Below are 21,169 nucleotides of genomic sequence, written 5' to 3' on the forward strand. Positions count from 1 at the left end.
AGACAGCCAGCAACACAAGATACATTTCTTCCCCAAAATAAAACATTTACTAAGAAATAATTTTTTATAAGAATTATACATATACAAGAATGAAAAATGGGCAAACAGCATAGACTGCACGGAGACTGGCACAGGGGTCCGCAACAAGCCCTGTAAAAAGGAGGCCATCTCCGTCCAGAAGGTCTGAATCCCCTCACAACTCCAGAGAACAGTTGTTATAAGTCACTCTTAGCTTGGCCGGGTATAACATGCCAAACTTTGCGCCCACTTGTTTCAGGCGAGGTCTGTACTCCAATAGCTGTTTGCGAGCCTTAGCTGTCTGCTTGCATAAATCTGGAACAAACAGGAGAGAGTGGCTCTCATATTTAATCGGCGCCTGTGTTTTAGCCTGCTGCATGATTTCAAGTACCTGGTTATATCTTAGGAGACGGACAATGACAGGCCTAGGGTACTTTCCAGGCACTTTGAGCTGCTGCGTAGGAACCCGATGTGCCCTTTCAATCTTGAAGGGCTGCTGAAAATTCAAATTGAGGATTTTCGGTAAGGTTTCTTCCAAGAATTTTATCAAATTACGTCCTTCACGTGCTTCAGGAAGACCAAGAATACGAAAATTAGATCTCCTAGATCTATTCCCCTGGTCTTCCAGCTCACTTTCTAGCAGGGTTATACGTTTGACCTGTCTCTGTAGAATTTTGATGTTTTCAGCATGGAGCACGGTTGTGGCCTCGACGGCAGACACCCGACCGTTCAAATCTGTGAGCTCCGCTTTGAATGTAGACAGCTCCGATAGGATTTCGTCAGTTACTGTTTTATTATCCGCCATGAGGGAGCGGAGGGAACGGAGTTCTTCGAGGAGCGAGGCCGCGGTGACGTCATCGATCTTTAACGGCGGCTTAGACGGCGAAACAGGTTCCAAACTTCGGCGCTTACCAGTTTTACTGGTCGCCATGGTGTTCCCCCCGCTATTAAATTCTATCGATCTCTGCTGATCGAAGGAAATAAAAGCCGATTTCGATGCTTTCAGTTTTTCTCACGCGGGAGCGACACGCTCAGGCAGCATCTCCGATGACGCTCACCAGCGCCCCCTGGCATATCAAAATTTTAAGAAACTTGGTAAACTTGGTTCTAAACGCAGTTTTGAAAAAGTGGGCTTTTAGCCTGGATTTACATTACATTCGTGATTTTTATTCCGCCATTACCTTGCGGTTCAAGGCGGATTACAGAAGAGGATTTCTGGACATGTCCAGAGGTGTTACAGAGTAGAGCGGGTTGCTTCAGAGGATCGTAATGTTTCATTCGGTGTTAGTTAGTCTTCGTGGATTTCTTGAATAGCAGGGTTTTTATTTCTTTTCTGAAAGTTTTGTAGTCTGGGGTCGCGATTAGTAGATTAGAGAGCTGGTGGTCTGGTTTTGCCGCCTGCTAAATATCACCACTAACTGGCCGTCCTCTAAGCAGCTAGGTGAGGGTGGCCTGGGGGCAGAGTTAAGGGGTAGCAGCAGCTTAGCCAGGTAGCGGTGACATTCACTCCACTACCTAGCTAAGTAGCCACATAAATTTAGAACAGCAAAGTTAGCTGGGCATTGGTCCGAACATCAGCTGGTGCCCGGTTAACTTCCGGGTTGGCAGACATGCCTGTGTAGTCACTTTTCGGAGCCACACATGCCAAGCATTGAATATCCCGCTACTGGAAGTGGCTTATAGGCCACCCACTGATGTGGGCTGAAGGGAAGGGGGGCATGCGTGTGGCAAGGGAAGGAGTGGGAAGAGGCGGGGGCTGGCGCCCGGGGCGGACCGCCTCCCTCCATTACAACGCCACTGGCACCATATTTGTCTAATCATCCCCTCTGTAGTCCCTGACCCTCTCTACCTCGTCATCCCTTCGTTTTTCCCTACATAAACTGCATATATTTTATTCACGGTTTTTGTCCAATGTGTCTGTCATAATTAGATTGTAAGCTCTTTGGAGCAGGGACCGTCTCTTGCGTGCTTAATGTACAGCGCTGCATGCGTCTGGTAGCGCTATAGATCAGTGGGATTTAACTGTGAAGGAACTTCTCCCGCCTGATTAAACCCTTTTGAATATTGAGCCCCCTCATAAGATGAACTGGGCCGGGGTAAAATTGCTTATTTTACCGCAGCTTAGTAACAATCCCTTTGAAAGTTTTCAAATCAAAAGTCCCTCCCCCCTCTGCCCCGCCCACACACACCACTGAAGAAGCCATGCATCATGGGAATTTACAGAGCAACCACTGAGAACAAGAGCTTTGCTTCATACCTTTCAGCTTGATTGGAGAAGCTGGTGCTTGATGCCAACCTAGAACAAAGAAGCATAAAACGTTGAATAACAAAATCATTTTATCTCCAATTGATGCGATTTGGAAGGTATGTGCTATGGAAATCTGGAAGATGTATTCATATATTAGGTGGTCTGTGGTGGCAGAAGGGCCTGGATTGAATGAGAACAAAATGTCGGCATATTTCACAAATTTATTATAACTTGATTGACCCTGGCACTTGGATTTTGTGATGACTAGACCGCGGTATCTCTGCAGGACACCATATTATAGGGAAAAAAGGACAGTTCTGCTAACTTAACCCCACCCCCAGGCCCACCCCATTCCAACTGAGTCACGCCCCTTTCCGCCCCACCCCCCACCCACACTCCCTCAACCTGGTCGCTCGTCGGGAGGGCACCTGCGCATGCGCTGGCGTGACGCGATGACGTTGCATGCGTGCGCTCGTGCGCATGGCGTCACCGCGTTGCCTCCATGCGTGCGAAGACGCCGTCCCAACGTCACTGCTAGCGGGAAGCGTTTCAAAACCTGGACAAAGTGACGGTTTTGAAAAGCCGTCCGGACCCCCCCCGGACATGTCCTCAAAAGGAGAACATGTCCGGGAAAATCCGGACATCTGGTAATCCTGTTCCTAATGATTACCGTATTTTCATGCATATAACGCGTGCGCTTATACACGATTTTTACAAACCGAGTATAACCATGCGCGTTATATTCGTGAGCGCGTTATCCCCTTTTTTTTTATATAGTTCCCCCCCCCGACGTCCGATTCACCCTGCAGGACCGCTCACACCCCCACCCCGAAGGACCGCTCGCACCCCCACAGCCTCCCCCCCCCATCATGTAGAAGCTGCCTACCGTCGTCCTGCTGCTTCCTCTGCCGGCGGTCCTGCCCCTTCTCTTAGCCCTGCGTCTACGCTGCTTCCTCTTCCGGCGGTCCCACCCCACCCCCTTTTTTACAAGGCCACATTAGGGTTTTTTATCGTCGGCCGTGGCAGTTTTAGCGCCGACGCTCATAGAATTCCTCATGCATATTCATTAGGAGAGTCCTGAAAACTGGGCCGGTTTCCAGCTAAGTTTGACACCCTGGTCTGGGCGTAACATCTGTCCAGGCCTGGGGTTTCCAGGTAGATCCTTAAACTGTGTAAATTCCCTTTGCTGTCCTTGTGACACAGACAACATGAAGACCCGTTTTTAAAATTTATTTATTTTAAACATGTATATACCGCATAATAACTATGCGGTTTGCAAAATTACATGCATACATATTTAAGAAATGCTAAAACATGTTTCAACAAGACCAACACAAGAAGACATTAACTAACAGTATCACCGTTAAAATCTTCTTTAAATTCATCCTACAAGACGGAAACACAAGATACTTTTAAGTTTATGTTTTATCTTAACAATATTCTGATAATTGTAAACCCGTTCAGCTACGTTTTTGATCAACGGCATATCAAGGGTTAAATAAACTTGGAAACTTGGACAGGAAAGCGTTAACAGAGAATCGCATTAGCATAGGAAGGCATTGACAAATAATTGCGTTGTCAACATTTTCCTAAAGTTCAATCTCCCATCACAGAATCGCAGAACACCAGGGAGCGAATTCCAGAGCTTGACACCCGCCACAGACAACATTGCTGCCCCAATTTTAACACTAGAGGCTAACATCTTACCCTCCAAACTCAGTTTAGCGTGCAAATAATTATTCATAAGTACATAAGTAGTCGCCTTCGCCGGGGCAGACCAGAGGTCCATCCAGCCCAGCGGTCCGCTCACGCGGCGGCCCATCAGGCATATTGCCTGAGCAGCAGTCCCTGACTAATTTTATACCTACCTCTACACTTATCTCTAAACCTTCCACTGCTCTTATCTGTACCCCTCAATCCCTTTGTCTTCCAGGAACCTATACAGGTCATTCTTGAAACCCTGTACTGTGCTATTTCTTATCACGGCCTCCGGAAGGGTGTTCCATGTGTCCACCACCCTCTGTGTGAAAAAGAACTTCCTTGCGTTTGTTTTAAACCTGTCCCCCTTCAATTTCATCGAGTGACCCCTTGTTCTTGTGGTTTCTTTCAAATTGAAAAATCTGTCTTTGTCAACCTTTTCGATGCCCCTCAGGATCTTGAAGGTCTCTATCATATCTCCTCTGAGTCTCCGCTTTTCCAGGGAGAACAGCCTCATCTATTCTAATATTCGGTTTATATACCGGGTCTTCTCCCGAAGGAGCTCGACTCGGTTTACAAGTGTAGTTAGATTATGATATATAATAATAAAATATAAACTTGAAAGAGAGTTAGAAAGATACGCTATTAATACGACATTTCAGTTAGACAAACCTCTAACGTATTGTGTAAACAGCCAAATTTTTAGATCTTTTCGAAACTGTTGTAGCTGACCTGTTAATCTTACAGAGTCAGGGAGTTTATTCCAAATTTCTACTAATTTGAACGCCATAGATTTACTAGGTGACGGGTCAAAAGCGCGCGAGGACAAAGGCGCGCCGACAACCAAGCGCGGACAACTGAGCGCAGGGCTTAATCGCGCCGAAGAAAACCCGTATTTTAAAGGGCTCTGACGGGGGGCGTGGGGGGGGAACCCCCCACTCTACTTAATAGGGAACGCGCTGCCTCACGCTGCCATGTTGGGAGGGTGGGTGTAACCCCTCACATTATACTGAAAACTTAACTTTTTCCCTAAAAGCAGATTACAACCCCCCGAACCCCTCCACAACACCAGCGCGATCTCTATTAAGTAAAGTGGGGGGGTTCCCCACCAACACCCCCCGGCGGAGCCCTTTAAAATAAGGTTTTTCTTCGGCGCGATGAAGTCCTGCGCTCAGTTGTCCGCCCTCGGTGGTCGGCGCGCCTTTGTCCTCTCGCGCTTTAGACCCACCACCGATTTACTAAGCTCTCTGCATTGTGCCTCAAGTCATAGATGTAAGGAGGGACTTCCACATCTCACAGGCAAGCATGAGTCATTAACTGTGCTCAACATGTACTTTGAAAACGGGTTCTCCAACGGTAACGTTATTCTGTCACTGTACTTTCTGCAAATATCTGCATGCAACACTTTGAAGGAAAATCTGTCCTCTCAGCAGTAGCGTAGAAAGGGGGGGAGGGGACGGGGGAGCGGTCCACCTAAAGTGCAGTCTTGGTGGGGGTGCCTGCACCCATCCTTCTTTTGTGCCCCTCCCCTCTCCTCCCCCCCTCTACGCCAGCCCCTTGAATTCCCTCGTACCACGTTAACGTTCGCGGCGCGAGCAGCAGCCCCAGCCTGCTGCTCGCGCCAGCGTCGGCTCTTCCTCTAACGTCACTTCCTGGACCCACGCTGGGAACGTTAACGTGGTATGGGGGAAGGGAAGGGGGGCCGCAAGGCAGGAGGGGGCGGGAAGGAGTGGATGGGGGTATGGGCTGGAGAAGAGGGCCGGGGAGAGGCACCAATGCTCTGGGTGCCTCTCCCCCTCGCTACGCCACTGTATCTCAGAAAGCTAATCAAGCTTATATTGGGTCTCCCTTACCACTGGCCATACACATAGACCCAAATTACTCACACACGTGGATTTATTTACTATCTTAACCACCCAAATGTACACGGTGTTGTCCAGAGCTATTTTAAAAGCATCTAAATGCTAAAAAGATACCCAGACTGACCAAATGACCGCTGGAGGGATTAATTAATGACCCCACACACACACTCCCGTAGTGGTCACCGCCCCCCTCCCACCCCCCAAAAATCTGAATGAAACAGCTAAACTAATCTTCGCAAAAAGCAAATTCGACCACGTCTCCCCGCTTCTGTCTAAGCTTCACTGGCTCCCAGTCATCCTCAGGGTTCACTACAAATGCGCCTGTCTAGCCTTCAAATCTCTACACGGCATCCTTCCTCCCCTTTTTCCACTATCTTGGCTCTCCTCAAATCCTAACTCCACCAGATCCACTCAAAAATTCAAACTATTCTTCCCCTCTTTAAAAGGCATATCCCATATAGGAAAACTTGGAACATCCCCCCTCTTCAGGATCACCGAGCTGTGGAACAGCTTTACTGCCCATCTTCGGAGTTCGATCTCCCTCCAATGCTTCAGAAAACATTTGAAAACTTGGCTTTTCTCCAAAATGTAACTACTCCCTCCCTCTCCATTATTCTAAGTCCCCTCTTTCCTTCCTGTTTACCAAGCCCTTCTTCTTTCCATTGGAGTTCCTTTCTTTATTAATTCCTGTAAACCGTGTCGAGCTCCACTTCTGTGGAGATGATGCGGTATATAAACTTAAGGTTTAGTTTAGTTTAGCTATGGGAAATCCTAGTAGAAACTCACACGGGTGTATTAAAGTCGCCTGGCTAGTGAGTCATAGAGAGGAGGACCCAGGTCCACAAGCCACTCTGACCACTACATTTAAGGTGGAAAGTGTGAGCCCATTAGAACCCACCAAAATCCTACTGTACTGCCATAGAGGCGCTACCTGCAGCCATAAGGGCTATTGGGGTGGTAGTCAGGTGGGTAGAGTAGGTTTTGGGGGTGGGGTTTAGAGGGGGTTATGGTGAGATGCACTTCTGGCACCCTTTATGCGAAGTTCACAGCAGTGCCTTCTAAGGTGCCCCACTGCTCGGTCGGTACGTCTGTGTGGCCAGTCCATTACAATGTTGGCCTCTCCCTTATCCAAATGGTCTGGATTTGTATGTTTAGAACTTGGAACGTGTATGTGATCAAAACTTGTCCCCCCCAAAAAAGTCAGGCGTCCTAAGGTTGGACGTCCTGACGGCCAAAGCATCTAAGCAAGCAATTTTCGAAAAACAAATTTGGGCAACTTGTGGTTCTGAAAATGGCCATTTTCGGCATTTGCATTTTGGGCGTCCTTTTCAGGAGGTCCAAAGTCAGACTTAGATGCACTCTCGAAAATGCCCCTCGAGGTGTGCATATTTATGTTTTATTATTTTGGCTGTATAATGTGTAATCCGCCTAGGTCTAGGAAGAATATCAATCATTCGCTAGAATCATAACCACAAACAGAGAAAGAATCCAAAGGTTACCTTCCCACAGACTGCATAATGTCCAGCAATAGAGGAGCGGCCAGATCTGGACTGAGGTGAATGAAGGTGGAGAGCACAACTATAGCCAGACCAAGTGTTTCTTCGTCATATTCTTCCAGGGTAGCCCCACAATCATGACATCTGCAGAGTGAAACACTATTACATACAGCCAGAGCAGTCAGCATTCTACACAGCATCATCTTTGGGAGGAAATATTAATAAAAACAGAAACATGATGGCTGATAAAGGAAAAATAAGGCCTATCTACAGCATCCACTATTTCCTCCTCTCCCTATTGGCTAAGGCTTTTAACATTTGCATCTCCTCTTCCTATAGGCTAAGGCTCTTTACACCTGCATTGTGAGGTCAGAGAGCTTTATGGTTATAGAAGCATAGAAACATGATGGCTGATAAAGGCCAAATGGCCCATCTAGTCTGCCCATCCGCAGCATCCACTATCTCCTCCTCTCCCTATTGGCTAAGGCTCTTAACATTTGCATCTCCTCTTCCTATAGGCTAAGGCTCTTTACACCTGCATTGTGAGGTCATAGAGCTTTATGGTTATAGAAACAGAGAAACATGATGGCTGATAAAGGCCAAATGGCCCATCTAGTCTGCCCATCCGCAGCATCCACTGTCTCCTCCTCTCCCTATTGGCTAAGGCTCTTAACATTTGCATCTCCTCTTCCTATAGGCTAAGGCTCTTTACACCTGCATTGTGAGGTCATAGAGCTTTATGGTTATAGAAACAGAGAAACATGATGGCAAATAAAGGCCAAATGGCCCATCTAGTCTGCCCATCCGCAGTAACCATTATCTCTTCCTTACTCTAAGAGATTCCACTTGCCTATCTCAGGCTTTCTTGAATTCAGACACAGTCTCTGTCTCTACCACCTCTTCCAGGAGACTGATACAAGAAAAAAGAGGTGTATCTATTCTTTCAACGGCGTCTCAGCATTTAGAGCTGACATCACAGAGGGCAGTTAGGTTGATCTTTGGGTTGAAGAAGTCCAATCACTTAACCCCTTCCTACCGACTCCTGCACTGGCTGCCAATGGAGGCACGTGCGAAGTTCAAGCTGGGATGTCTCTGCTTCAAGGTACTATCCGGTCTAGCCCCTAAATATATAACTGACCTCTTCTCCTTCTCAACCAACAGACATAAGAGAAGAACACACCTGAAGTTCGTTTCCCCATTGGCTAGAGGATGTAAATTTAAGAGACACCATCAACAACTTCTATCGTATCAAGCAGCCACATGGGGCAAAGACATGGAAAAACTAATTATACACGCAAATAACTATGGTGAATTTAGGAAACATCTAAAAACATACCTGTTCTTGAAGTACCTAGGTAACGAATCTGCACAACCGACCCCATCACAATCTCACCCCCCAAATCCGACCCCGTAAACTGTTAACCACTAATCTCTAGCTATGAATGTTCCATTAAATTTATAGAATCTTCTAATTCATTGTAATTCATTCTAATTCATAGAATCTTTCTAATTCATTGTAAACCGCATAGAACTTCACGGTCCTGTGGTATATAAACTTTATTATTATTATTATTATTATCACAAAAATCTTTTTGAGTTAGTCCTGTATAATTCAGTCCTGCAAGTGTCCCCGGAAGAAGCCGACACAAGTTTGGCGAAACGGGCACCGTCGGAATTGGGCTGATGAAAAACTCTGAGATAAGTTTGAGGCTCTGTATTATTTTTTTTGTCAGCTGTTACTAGTCCATGTGCATCTGAATATATTCCAGGAAACCTTCATTCACTACATATAATAGGGTTTAATGAATGCACAGGAGTGTCTGAAGATAGTTATGTGGAAAATTATGTATACAAATTATGGAAAATTATAAATATAAAAGTTATCAATATATACAAAATAGGGTTGAGAAATATGAGGTTTTTGGGGTTTTTTTTTACAGGATCAGCGATTGAAATCTGGAACTGATAAGTCTCAGACATATCTCTTTGGACTCCTTTTACAAAGGTGTATTAGGGCCTTAAAGCGCAGAATAGTTACCGCCTCCTCTTGAGCAGGTGGTAGTTTTTCAGCTAATCCGGTGTATGCGCTAAAAACGTTAGCATGCCTTTTTATAAGGAGCCCTTTGTATTTCATCAGTTTCTGAGCAGGTTTCTGAGATCCTTTTTCCTCTTGTATATAACTAAACACCTTTTATTTGTTATTAGAAGCCATATTTTCTTTTCAGCTTGGGCTATTGGTTTGGTTTTCTGATCCATCTTAGAAGCCATAATTTCTTTTCAGCTTGGGCTATTGGTTTGGCTTTCTGATCCATCTTAGAAGCCATATTTTCTTTTCAGCTTGGGCTATTGGTTTGGTTTTCTGATCCATCTTAGAAGCCATAATTTCTTTTCAGCTTGGGCTATTGGTTTGGCTTTCTGATCCATCTTAGAAGCCATATTTTCTTTTCAGCTTGGGCTATTGGTTTGGCTTTCTGATCCATCTTAGAAGCCATAATTTCTTTTCAGCTTGGGCTATTGGTTTGGTTTTCTGATCCATCTTAGAAGCCATAATTTCTTTTCAGCTTGGGCTATTGGTTTGGCTTTCTGATCCATCTTAGAAGCCATATTTTCTTTTCAGCTTGGGCTATTGGTTTGGCTTTCTGATCCATCTTAGAAGCCATAATTTCTTTTCAGCTTGGGCTATTGGTTTGGCTTTCTGATCCATCTTAGAAGCCATATTTTCTTTTCAGCTTGGGCTATTGGTTTGGCTTTCTGATCCATCTTAGAAGCCATAATTTCTTTTCAGCTTGGGCTATTGGTTTGGCTTTCTGATCCATCTTAGAAGCCATAATTTCTTTTCAGCTTGGGCTATTGGTTTGGTTTTCTGATCCATCTTAGAAGCCATAATTTCTTTTCAGCTTGGGCTATTGGTTTGGCTTTCTGATCCATCTTAGAAGCCATATTTTCTTTTCAGCTTGGGCTATTGGTTTGGCTTTCTGATCCATCTTAGAAGCCATAATTTCTTTTCAGCTTGGGCTATTGGTTTGGCTTTCTGATCCATCTTAGAAGCCATATTTTCTTTTCAGCTTGGGCTATTGGTTTGGCTTTCTGATCCATCTTAGAAGCCATAATTTCTTTTCAGCTTGGGCTATTGGTTTGGCTTTCTGATCCATCTTAGAAGCCATATTTTCTTTTCAGCTTGGGCTATTGGTTTGGCTTTCTGATCCATCTTAGAAGCCATATTTTCTTTTCAGCTTGGGCTATTGGTTTGGCTTTCTGATCCATCTTAGAAGCCATAATTTCTTTTCAGCTTGGGCTATTGGTTTGGCTTTCTGATCCATCTTAGAAGCCATAATTTCTTTTCACCTTGGGCTATTGGTTGGGCTTTCTGATCCATCTTAGAAGCCATAATTTCTTTTCAGCTTGGGCTATTGGTTTGGCTTTCTGATCCATCTTAGAAGCCATAATTTCTTTTCAGCTTGGGCTATTGGTTGGGCTTTCTGATCCATCTTAGAAGCCATAATTTCTTTTCAGCTTGGGCTATTGGTTGGGCTTTCTGATCCATCTTAGAAGCCATAATTTCTTTTCAGCTTGGGCTATTGGTTGGGCTTTCTGATCCATCTTAGAAGCCATAATTTCTTTTCAGCTTGGGCTATTGGTTGGGCTTTCTGATCCATCTTAGAAGCCATAATTTCTTTTCAGCTTGGGCTATTGGTTTAGCTTTCTGATCCATCTTAGAAGCCATAATTTCTTTTCAGCTTGGGCTATTGGTTGGGCTTTCTGATCCGTCTTACTTGTTGGATGCTCCATGACCCTTCCACTGCAATGCCCTGTATCTTGGAATAACAAAAGCAAGATGCAGGGCTCTGCAGGTTACACAAAACAAGGCAGCACGATTGATCATGGGATTATCTAAATTTGATCATATTTCACTATATCTCCAGAAATTGCATTGGCTTCCAGTCACTTTCAGAGTATAGTATAAAGCAGTGGTGATTTGCCATCAATTTTTGTATGGAAACATCCCAGAATTGTTTAAAAATAATATCTTTAGTTATACACCAAAAAGATTACATTCCATTAGTGATTTCTGTTCCACCTTTACTTTGTGGTTCAAGGCGGATTCCATAAGAATTGTTATTATATTAAGAAGTACTTAAGGAATAGTTTCAACATTTTCTAATTTGCTAAGGAGTAGTTGGTAATGCAGGAGGAGTTCGGAACATTGTTGGTTGTGTTATACTGGTTTTATGTATTTTTTGAAGAGTAGGGTTTTTATTTCTTTTTTGAAGGTTTTGTAGTCTGTGGTCGAAGTCAGCAGATTGGTGAGTTGTCTGTCCAGTTTAGCTGCTTTGGTGGCTATTAGGTTGTCATATAGTTTTTTTTCGTTTGACATTTTTGGATGGTGGGTGTATGAAAAGAGAGTGGGTTCTCCTGTGCCTGGATGAGGAAGATTGAATTAGTCGGTTATTCCAGTAGGTTGGGCTTTCTCCGTTAATAGCTTTGAATAGAAGGCAGTAGAATTTGAAGTGTATTCTTGCTTGTATTGGGAGCCAGTGTGAGTCATGGAATGCCTCTGTGATGTGGTCATATTTTTTCAATGAGTAGATGAGTCTTAGGGCTGTATTTTGTATTGTTTGCAATTGTTTTATCATGGGAGATATAATATGTTGCAGTAGTCTATTAGTCCTAGGATAAGAGATTGTACCAAAAGTAGGAATTGTTTCTTGTCGAAGAATTTTAATCTAATTAATAGGTAGCACCTGCATCTTATTTGCCGATTTCTCGTTCTGTACTGAAAATTTCCTAATTGTGCCGGAGAGTCTGGCATCCTAAGTGGGGCCTCAGTGGCTAAAGCTGTTGGAACAATGCCATAAGGGTGGATCGCCCTGGGTGCCGGTACCTCTCCTCCCTCCCCCCTTCCCACATCTTCCCCGCTGAGCGCACACCTTCAATTCCATGGCACTGTACCTCTAACTCTTCGCCAGCACGAGCAGCAGCTCCGACCTGCTGCTCATGCTGACCTCGGCGCTCCCCTCCAACGTTACGTCCAGGTCCCATGACTAGCAAAGGACGTTAGAAGGAGAGCCCATGCCAGCATAGGCAGCATGTTAGAGATACTGCTCACAGCGGGGAAACTAAACAGCTACAGGGGAAGGGAAGGTGATTGCGCACAGCAGGGGGGCAGGGGCAGAGAAGAGGTGCCTCCTACCGCTGCCATAACTGTAGACAAGCAGGAGATTACATAGTAACATAGTAAATGACGGCAGATAAAGACCTGAACAGTCCAACCAGTCTGCCCATTAGTTATACCCATTAAAAATACATGATTAAATTAACTTGTCTCTTCTTTGATATTTCTGGGCTGTAGATTGTAAAGTCTGGTATTGTCCTAGGTTCCAAATGCCGAAGTTGCCATTGTGACATCACTGCTGAGGTTGGCTCTTAGGCATTGTTGGTATGAGGCATTATGACATCACAATCTAAGCTCTGGAATGTTTTTACTCGTTGGGTTTCTGCCAGGTAACATAGTAAATGACGACAGATAAAGACCTGAACGGTCCAGCAGTCTGCCTATTAGTTATACCCATTAAAAATACATGATTAAATTAACCTGTCTCATCTTTGATATTTCTGGGTCATAGACTGTAAAGTCCACCTGGTATTGTCCTAGGTTCCAAATGTTGAAGTTGCCGTCCAAGCTCACTCCAGCCTACCGTAAAGTCTGGCCACTAACATCCTCATGTTCCAAGTTAGCGGAGTTCCCATCGATGCCCTCCCCAGCCCATGTTACACCAAATCATCACATATGGGACACAGACCGTGCAAGTCTGTCCAGTACCGGCCTCAGCTCTTTAATTTACCTTCTTCGTTTTCTAATTAGAGATCCTCTATGTTTATCCCACGCTTTTTTGAATTCCATCACCGTTTTCCTCTCCACCACTTCCCTTGGGAAAGCATTCCAAGCATCTACCACCCTCTCCGTGAAAAAGAATTTCCTAACATTGCTCCTGAGTCTTCCTCCCTGCAATCTCAAATTATGCCTTCTAGAATTATACTAGCAAAGGGCACTCACTAAGCATTCTCCTCTCTGCCCACTTCCCCAAAAGAGCTGAAGGCCAGGATGAATAACGCTAACTTGTGAGGACATTTCACCTGTCAGACAGCAGTAAATCTTCTATTTTTCTTGGACTTTAAATGTTTGCAAGCGACATTGAGGCAGCTGTTGATCGGTCAAAAGAGCCACAGTGACACAAGCCTGCGGGCGCCCCTGCAGTAAAATCCTGTCCTGCTCCAGACTATGAGATGACAAATGGGCAGCGCTGCGGCAGTGTGCTTACTTATCAGTCATCAGAGTGGGCTGGTCGTCGGAGAACTCCTCGGGCGCAGGCACGAACATGCTGACGATGCTGGGTGCGGAAAGCAAGCTGGACTTTGTGACCCCTGCGATGCAATTAAAGAGAAAACAAATCCCGGTGAATAAAAAAACACACACATCTGACACATTTTCCCCTTTCATGAAAGGTAGATAATTTTTTTTTTTTTTTTGGGGGTTTCTATTTCATCTGGCCTTGTTTTGTTAGAGTAATAACGCAGGGCCTGAAATCTTGCTATCGGCGATCAGCATTTTTTGCCGACTGCCGCCAATATTAAACCTGGATATTCAATGCTGGGGTCAAAGCCCTGAGCTTCGCCATTTAATTTCTGGGTTTCCGGAGTCGGCTAATGCTTAGCCAGTTAAATGCGATATTCGACACTTATCCCACTGTGCTGGGTTTTGAAAAGCCGTCTGGACCCCCAGGCATGTCCTCAAAAGGAACACATGTCCAGGGATATCCGGATGCCTGGTAACCTTAGATAAGAGACATTGAGTCAGCTGAGATATTGTGTGGAGTGTATTTACTAAAAAGTCTGACTCTGTTTATTTAGCTTCGTGGTGTGGCTTTGGCCCTCAGCCAAGAAGTGTGATTTTGTACCCCTGTCCACACATCACTGGGTTTACCTTAGGCAATTGCCTAATTCTATATCAACCAGGGGTTACACTGGGGGTGGGGTTTATGTGTAAATCTCTCATGTCATTTTAATTAATAACAATTATTTAGAGATAGCTATAGCTCTTCAAGTTTATTCAAGTTTTATTTATATTTGATTAATCGCTTAATTAATTGTTTCTAAGCGAATTACAATATATAAAAGTAACATATAATTAAACATAATATTAAAATAAGAATTAACATATAAGATATTATAAAACTAACAATTTATACAATGAATACAATTAAAAAAAAAAAAAAGGGCGGATTTACATAAAAAATTTATACAATGATGAGCAAGATATAAACATAAAAAAGGAAGAATAAGGAAAAAAAGCATGAAAAAAAAGAAGAAAGGGAAGGGGAAGAGCTCAAAAATAATTTATAAGTTGAAAGCATCCTTAAATAAGAAGCATTTTAAATTCTTATTTGTTATTCTGCATTTACTTAATAATTATGCTTACGAAAAACAATTTGGATTCTGATTGCACTTAGATGGGAAGCCACTTCATAACCAGGCACACCAGGGCCCAGAGCCGCAGCGGATTACAAACAGAAGAACACAAACACTTCTCAGTCTTACATAAGGCATTTTAATTTTTACCCCCCTCCGGTGGCTTGGAAATGCTGCCAACCAAGACATATGGTACATGATAGAACAGGACCAAGATACAGAAGCCAGGGATGGATCCTAACTCTTAATCTTAAATCCATAACGGTTGAGACTGTCGCAGGGATTGAGGAAGCAGCACGGTGGTGGCTGAATGCTGAAAAGATCGCTCCTGCCCTGCACTGTGGCCGCGACATTGCAGGAGGCAGCTGGCGGAGGTACGATATTTACCGGGGGGGGGGGGGGGGGGTGAGGGATGTATAGGCTGCCCCATGTGGTTTTAAAACTTTTAGATAGTTTAGTTTATTAGGTTTTTATATACCGCCTATCAAGATTATCTAAGCGGTTTTACAATCAGGTACTCAAGCATTTTCCCTCTCTGTCCCGGTGGGCTCACAATCTATCTAACGTACCTGGGGCTATGGAGGATTAAGTGACTTGCCCAGGATCAGAAGGAGCAGTGCGGGATTTGAACCCACAACCTCAGGGTGTTGAGGCTGTAGCTCTAACCACTGCGCCACACTCTCCTCCAATGCAATAGCAGAAGTGAGCCAAGTATAGAACAATGAAGCCATTGTGACATCATTGAGGAGGTTGGTTCTTATTGGTGGAATGGGTCATTATGACATCAGGGAAAGGGATTGGGACTTGTATACCACCTTTTTGTAGTTTTGCAACCACATTCAAGGCAGTTTACATACAGGTACTTCAAGCATTTTCCCTCTCTCTCCCGGTGGGCTCACAATCTATCTAAAGCACCTGGGGCTATGAAGAATTAAGTGACTTGCCCAGGGTCACAAGGAGCAGTGAAGGATTTGAACCCACAACCCCAGGGTGCTGAGGCTGTAGCTCCAACCACTGCGCCACACACTCCTCCATGGCTTTGTAACATGGGGCGGCTTATCTAAGAGTTTTTAAACATGTATGGGCATTTTTTTGCAGCCTATACACTGGGGCGGTCTATATGCGGGAAATACAGCAGTCCAATTATGTTTAAAAAAAATTTTTTTTTTAATCACTGATTCCATTCTAGAACACTAGTGTAAGTTGGCAGAAACCCACCTACATTTAGAGACGCCCCCTTACAACAGCCATAAATCAGTGCTCAACTTCTGTACATTGCGGCCATGTGCATTCCCCCTTATATATGAGCAAAGGCAGTTGTGCATATGCGAGAAGGCCGCTCTGAGTACATCCGTTTATGTTTACTGCGTACGTAGCGTACCACCTTTCAAAACAGGAATCAAAGCAGTGTACAGTTATATGGAGACCGAAAAGAGGCACAATGCAATGAGAAGAGCGAGGGAAAGAGGTAAGAGGGCTCAGGAGGAGAGAGGGTGGGAAGGATGGAGTCGGTCCAGAGTACGGCTACTAAAATGGTGCATGGTGTTCGTCATAAGGCTTATGGGGACAGACTTAAAGTTCTCAAACTTACACCCCGCTTAAGCCTAGATACATAATAATAATAATAACTTTATTCTTCTATACCGCCATCACCAGCAGTTCTAGGCGGTTTACACAGAAGAGAAACTCGGCAATCAGCGAGAGTACAATTGCACAGTGAATACAGTAATTACAATCTTTTTAAAACTCCTAATTTAGGTAATGAATTTGGCAAACAAACTATCCTTCCCCTCTCTACACGGTATTCGCTATGCAGGCAAACTGGGAAAATCCCTTCTCTTCAGAATCACAGGTCTTTGGAACGACCTCACTACCCCGCTGGGGAACCTGGGCTCCCTTCAATTATTCCGCAAGCAACTGAAAACCTGGCTTTTCACTAAAATGTAATTCTGTCCCCCATTACTCTTCGCTTCTATATATAAGTTCATGTAAACCTTTTTTTTCCCTTCTCTTCCTATATTTTAAGTTCTTGTAAACCATGTCGAGCTCCACATCCGTGGAGATGATGCGGTATATAAACTTAAGGTTTAGTTTAGTTTAGTCTTAACTAATTTTTGAAAAGAACAGTAAGACAAAGCTTGATGGATATATTCACCTAACCAAGATTGAAGTTTGCCTGCTACAAAAGTCTTATATACATGCACAGTTTTTAAAAAAAAATGAATATTAAAAAACTCTCCAACAGTGAGCATCTTTCAAAAAAAGGCCTCCAGAGAGTGGCCCCGTCAGATTATTCCATAGCACCACCCCTGCCAATCCAACCTGTTGCATGTGCCAGTGTCGGCTCTCTCTCCGATGTCACTTCCGGGTCCCGCACCTTGGAAGTGACATCAGAGGGAGAGCCAGCGCCGACACACGCAGCAGGGTGGCGATGCTGCTCGCGCGGGAACGTTAAGAAGGGATGGCGGATGGGAAGGGGGGCACGCACACGCGGCAGGGGAGGCGGGGAAGGTGTGGGGGGGGCGGATAAGAGGGCGCGGGAGGGGCACCACTTCACCAGGTGCCTCTCACCCTCGCTACACCACTGCATGTGTCTGACTTGTATAACAGGTGCATAAATGGTGCCTCGCTCTAGGGGTCTTCTTATAAAATGAAGGGGTCAATGGCGTAGTGAGCGAGGACACGGCACCCCTCCTCCTCCTCTCAACCCCCCTGCGCCTCTCCTTGCCGCGTGCACGTGCCACATGCCTTCCCCCATACCTTTTTTTCTTTCCTGGCATGAGGTTGCTGCCCGCGTAAGCATCGGCGTTCTCTCCGACATCACTTCCGGGACCCGCGCTTTGGAAGCAACGTTAAAGAGCAAGCTGACACCAACGTGGGCACGCTGCTCATGCCGGAGACGTTAAAAAAGGCACATGGCGGGGAGGGGAAGAGGGCATGGGACGGGGGGCCACCTCCCTGGGCGCAGCTCATCCTTGAAACACCACTGGAAGGGGTTAACCTTCAGTTGCTATCTTTCTTCCATCCATTCATTTCTTTGCAAGGCGACTATTTGCTAATACTCTCCTCTCGCGAGTTCTTACGTTGGCGTCGCGGCCCTTCTGAAACGTGGACACCTCTGCTCATATGTTAAAGAAAATGGAAAGAATATTAAGCTTTATAACAGTATCCCCCGGGCAGAGCAATTGAAGCTCAAATATTCTTTCCCTTTTCTTTAACATATGAGTTTCAAGTTTCAAGTTTATTTACATTTGATGTATCGCTTATTACAAATATCTAAGCGATGTACAATTTAAAAACCAGCAGATTGTGGTAATACATATAATTTAACTAAGTTAGACAAATTGACAAAACCATTTGGACAAACATGATTGAGAAGGAAGGAAGGGGAAAGTTACAATTGCATTATTTGTTAAAATTTACATAGAGGGGATAATACAATAGGTATAATTGGAAAGAAACAAGAGAAGAGAATATTAAAGACATATGAGAGTATAAAATAGATCATTTCATAAGTCAAATGCATCTTGAAATAAGTAAGTTTTTAACAATTTTCAAGTGAGCAGAGGTGCCCCCCTCCCCTCAGATTTTTGCCGATTTTATTGAGCTTCTTTTATGTGCGCAAGTTTTTTGCTTTTTCTTTATACCTTCTGAAACGTGACACTGCAAAACTGACTCCACTTCTTTTGCCTAACCCTAACCCTGTACCGCTCTAGGGACTGTCTCATTGCACGATGACTTACCTGCGTCCCAGGTGCTGATGTTGTGGGGTGCACTAGACTGGTGTTCCAGCTGTCTCTTCATTAGCTGGCTCATGCTCAGAGCGCCCAGCGAACCCCGTTTCATCTGCTTGTACTGAGCTTGAAACACAAAGTATTAAAAGAAAACTATATTATTACAGCAAGGAAAAGGAATACCAGAAATGTATATTCAGACCGTGGGAGGCAGCCCGACTAAGTCCCACAGTTGTTGCTGAGTTCAGATATTCATTGCCGAGCCATTTCCCTAATGAGCTCTTAACCTAAGTTTGTACCTACAGTAATGGAGGATTAAATGATTTGCCTATAATCACAAGGACGTGTAGTGTAGGGTTACCACATTTTGAGAAAGAAAACCCCAGACACATAACCCCACCCCCATTCCGCCTCCAGCCCCGCCCCCGGCCAGCCTCCTCTCTTCTCCAACCAGCTCCGGCCACGAGCCTGGAGCATGGGCGGATGTGTGTGACATCATCCGCGCATGCTCAGAGGCCCTCTAGATGCGGCTGGAACTGCTCGAGGCTGTCCAAAACCCGTACAAATGTCAGGTTTTGGAAAGTCTGTCCAGGAACCCGGACAGTCCTCTAAAAAGAGGACATGTCCAGGTTTTCCTGAACTTCTGGTAACCCTAGTGTATTGGGAACTGAACCTAATTCCCCCGGGTTCTCAGGCCACTTGTTATGGTGCATGATTGAACATCAGAGTGCAGGAACACTAGGCTTGCGTTTGCAGCAGATATGTATTATTTCTGTCAGTTTTTATCTGTTATTACCCTCAGATGCCAATCCACTGCAATAGAGAATGACACGGGGAAAAGGTTTAACCCGTCCCCACGGGAACTCATTTTCCCATCCCGTCAAGTTGTTTTCCTGTCTCTGCCCCATCTCTACCAGCTCCGTCCTCATCTGCACAAGCCTCAAACACTTGAAAATCATAAGTAGCAACATTCTAGAGCTCAGATTGTGATGTCATAATGCCTCATTCCACCAATGCCTAAGCTCCGTCCTCATCTGCACAAGCCTCAAACACTTGAAAATCCTAAGTAGCAACATTCTAGAGCTCAGATTGTGATGTCATAATGCCTCATTCCACCAATGCCTAAGCTCCGTCCTCATCTGCACAAGCCTCAAACACTTGAAAATCCTAAGTAGCAACATTCTAGAGCTCAGATTGTGATGTCATAATGCCTCATTCCACCAATGCCTAAGCTCCGTCCTCAACTGCACAAGCCTCAAACACTTTAAAATCATAAGTAGCAACATTCTAGAGCTCAGATTGTGATGTCATAATGCCTCATTCCACCAATGCCTAAGCTCCGTCCTCATCTGCACAAGCCTCAAACACTTTAAAATCCTAAGTAGCAACATTCTAAAGCTCAGATTGTGATGTCATAATGCCTCATTCCACCAATGCCTAAGCTCCGTCCTCATCTGCACAAGCCTCAAACACTTGAAAATCCTAAGTAGCAACATTCTAAAGCTCAGATTGTGATGTCATAATGCCTCATTCCACCAATGCCTAAGCTCCGTCCTCAACTGCACAAGCCTCAAACACTTTAAAATCATAAGTAGCAACATTCTAGAGCTCAGATTGTGATGTCATAATGCCTCATTCCACCAATGCCTAAGCTCCATCCTCATCTATACAAGCCTCAAACACTTTAAAATCATAAGTAGCAACATTCTAGAGCTCAGATTGTGATGTCATAATGCCTCATTCCACCAATGCCTAAGCTCCATCCTCATCTATACAAGCCTCAAACACTTTAAAATCATAAGTAGCAACATTCTAGAGCTCAGATTGTGATGTCATAATGCCTCATTCCACCAATGCCTAAGCTCCGTCCTCATCTGCACAAGCCTCAAACACTTGAAAATCCTAAGTAGCAACATTCTAAAGCTCAGATTGTGATGTCATAATGCCTCATTCCACCAATGCCTAAGCTCCGTCCTCATCTGCACAAGCCTCAAACACTTGAAAATCCTAAGTAGCAACATTCTAGAGCTCAGATTGTGATGTCATAATGCCTCATTCCACCAATGCCTAAGCTCCGTCCTCAACTGCACAAGCCTCAAACACTTTAAAATCATAAGTAGCAACATTCTAGAGCTCAGATTGTGATGTCATAATGCCTCATTCCACCAATGCCTAAGCTCCGTCCTCATCTGCACAAGCCTCAAACACTTTAAAATCCTAAGTAGCAACATTCTAAAGCTCAGATTGTGATGTCATAATGCCTCATTCCACCAATGCCTAAGCTCCGTCCTCATCTGCACAAGCCTCAAACACTTGAAAATCCTAAGTAGCAACATTCTAAAGCTCAGATTGTGATGTCATAATGCCTCATTCCACCAATGCCTAAGCTCCGTCCTCAACTGCACAAGCCTCAAACACTTTAAAATCATAAGTAGCAACATTCTAGAGCTCAGATTGTGATGTCATAATGCCTCATTCCACCAATGCCTAAGCTCCATCCTCATCTATACAAGCCTCAAACACTTTAAAATCATAAGTAGCAACATTCTAGAGCTCAGATTGTGATGTCATAATGCCTCATTCCACCAATGCCTAAGCTCCATCCTCATCTATACAAGCCTCAAACACTTTAAAATCATAAGTAGC

The 21,169-nt window shown here is 44.5% G+C and overlaps 1 protein-coding gene across 1 annotated transcript in view; it reads right to left on the minus strand.

Annotated features, from left to right (window-relative positions):
* The window catches only part of UNC79 (unc-79 homolog, NALCN channel complex subunit), a 298,085-nt gene that overhangs the window by 87,174 nt on the left and 189,742 nt on the right, over positions 1-21,169 (minus strand). The window contains exons 34-37 of the mRNA XM_033953271.1: positions 18,533-18,649; positions 13,643-13,745; positions 7,326-7,466; positions 2,276-2,314 (exon numbers count right to left, since the gene is read on the minus strand). Of these exons, the coding sequence (XP_033809162.1) occupies positions 2,276-2,314; positions 7,326-7,466; positions 13,643-13,745; positions 18,533-18,649 (400 nt within the window). The remainder of the gene's footprint in view (positions 1-2,275; positions 2,315-7,325; positions 7,467-13,642; positions 13,746-18,532; positions 18,650-21,169) is intronic.

This window comes from Geotrypetes seraphini, chromosome 7 (assembly GCF_902459505.1).
Source record: "Geotrypetes seraphini chromosome 7, aGeoSer1.1, whole genome shotgun sequence".
NCBI classification, from domain to species: domain Eukaryota; kingdom Metazoa; phylum Chordata; class Amphibia; order Gymnophiona; family Dermophiidae; genus Geotrypetes; species Geotrypetes seraphini.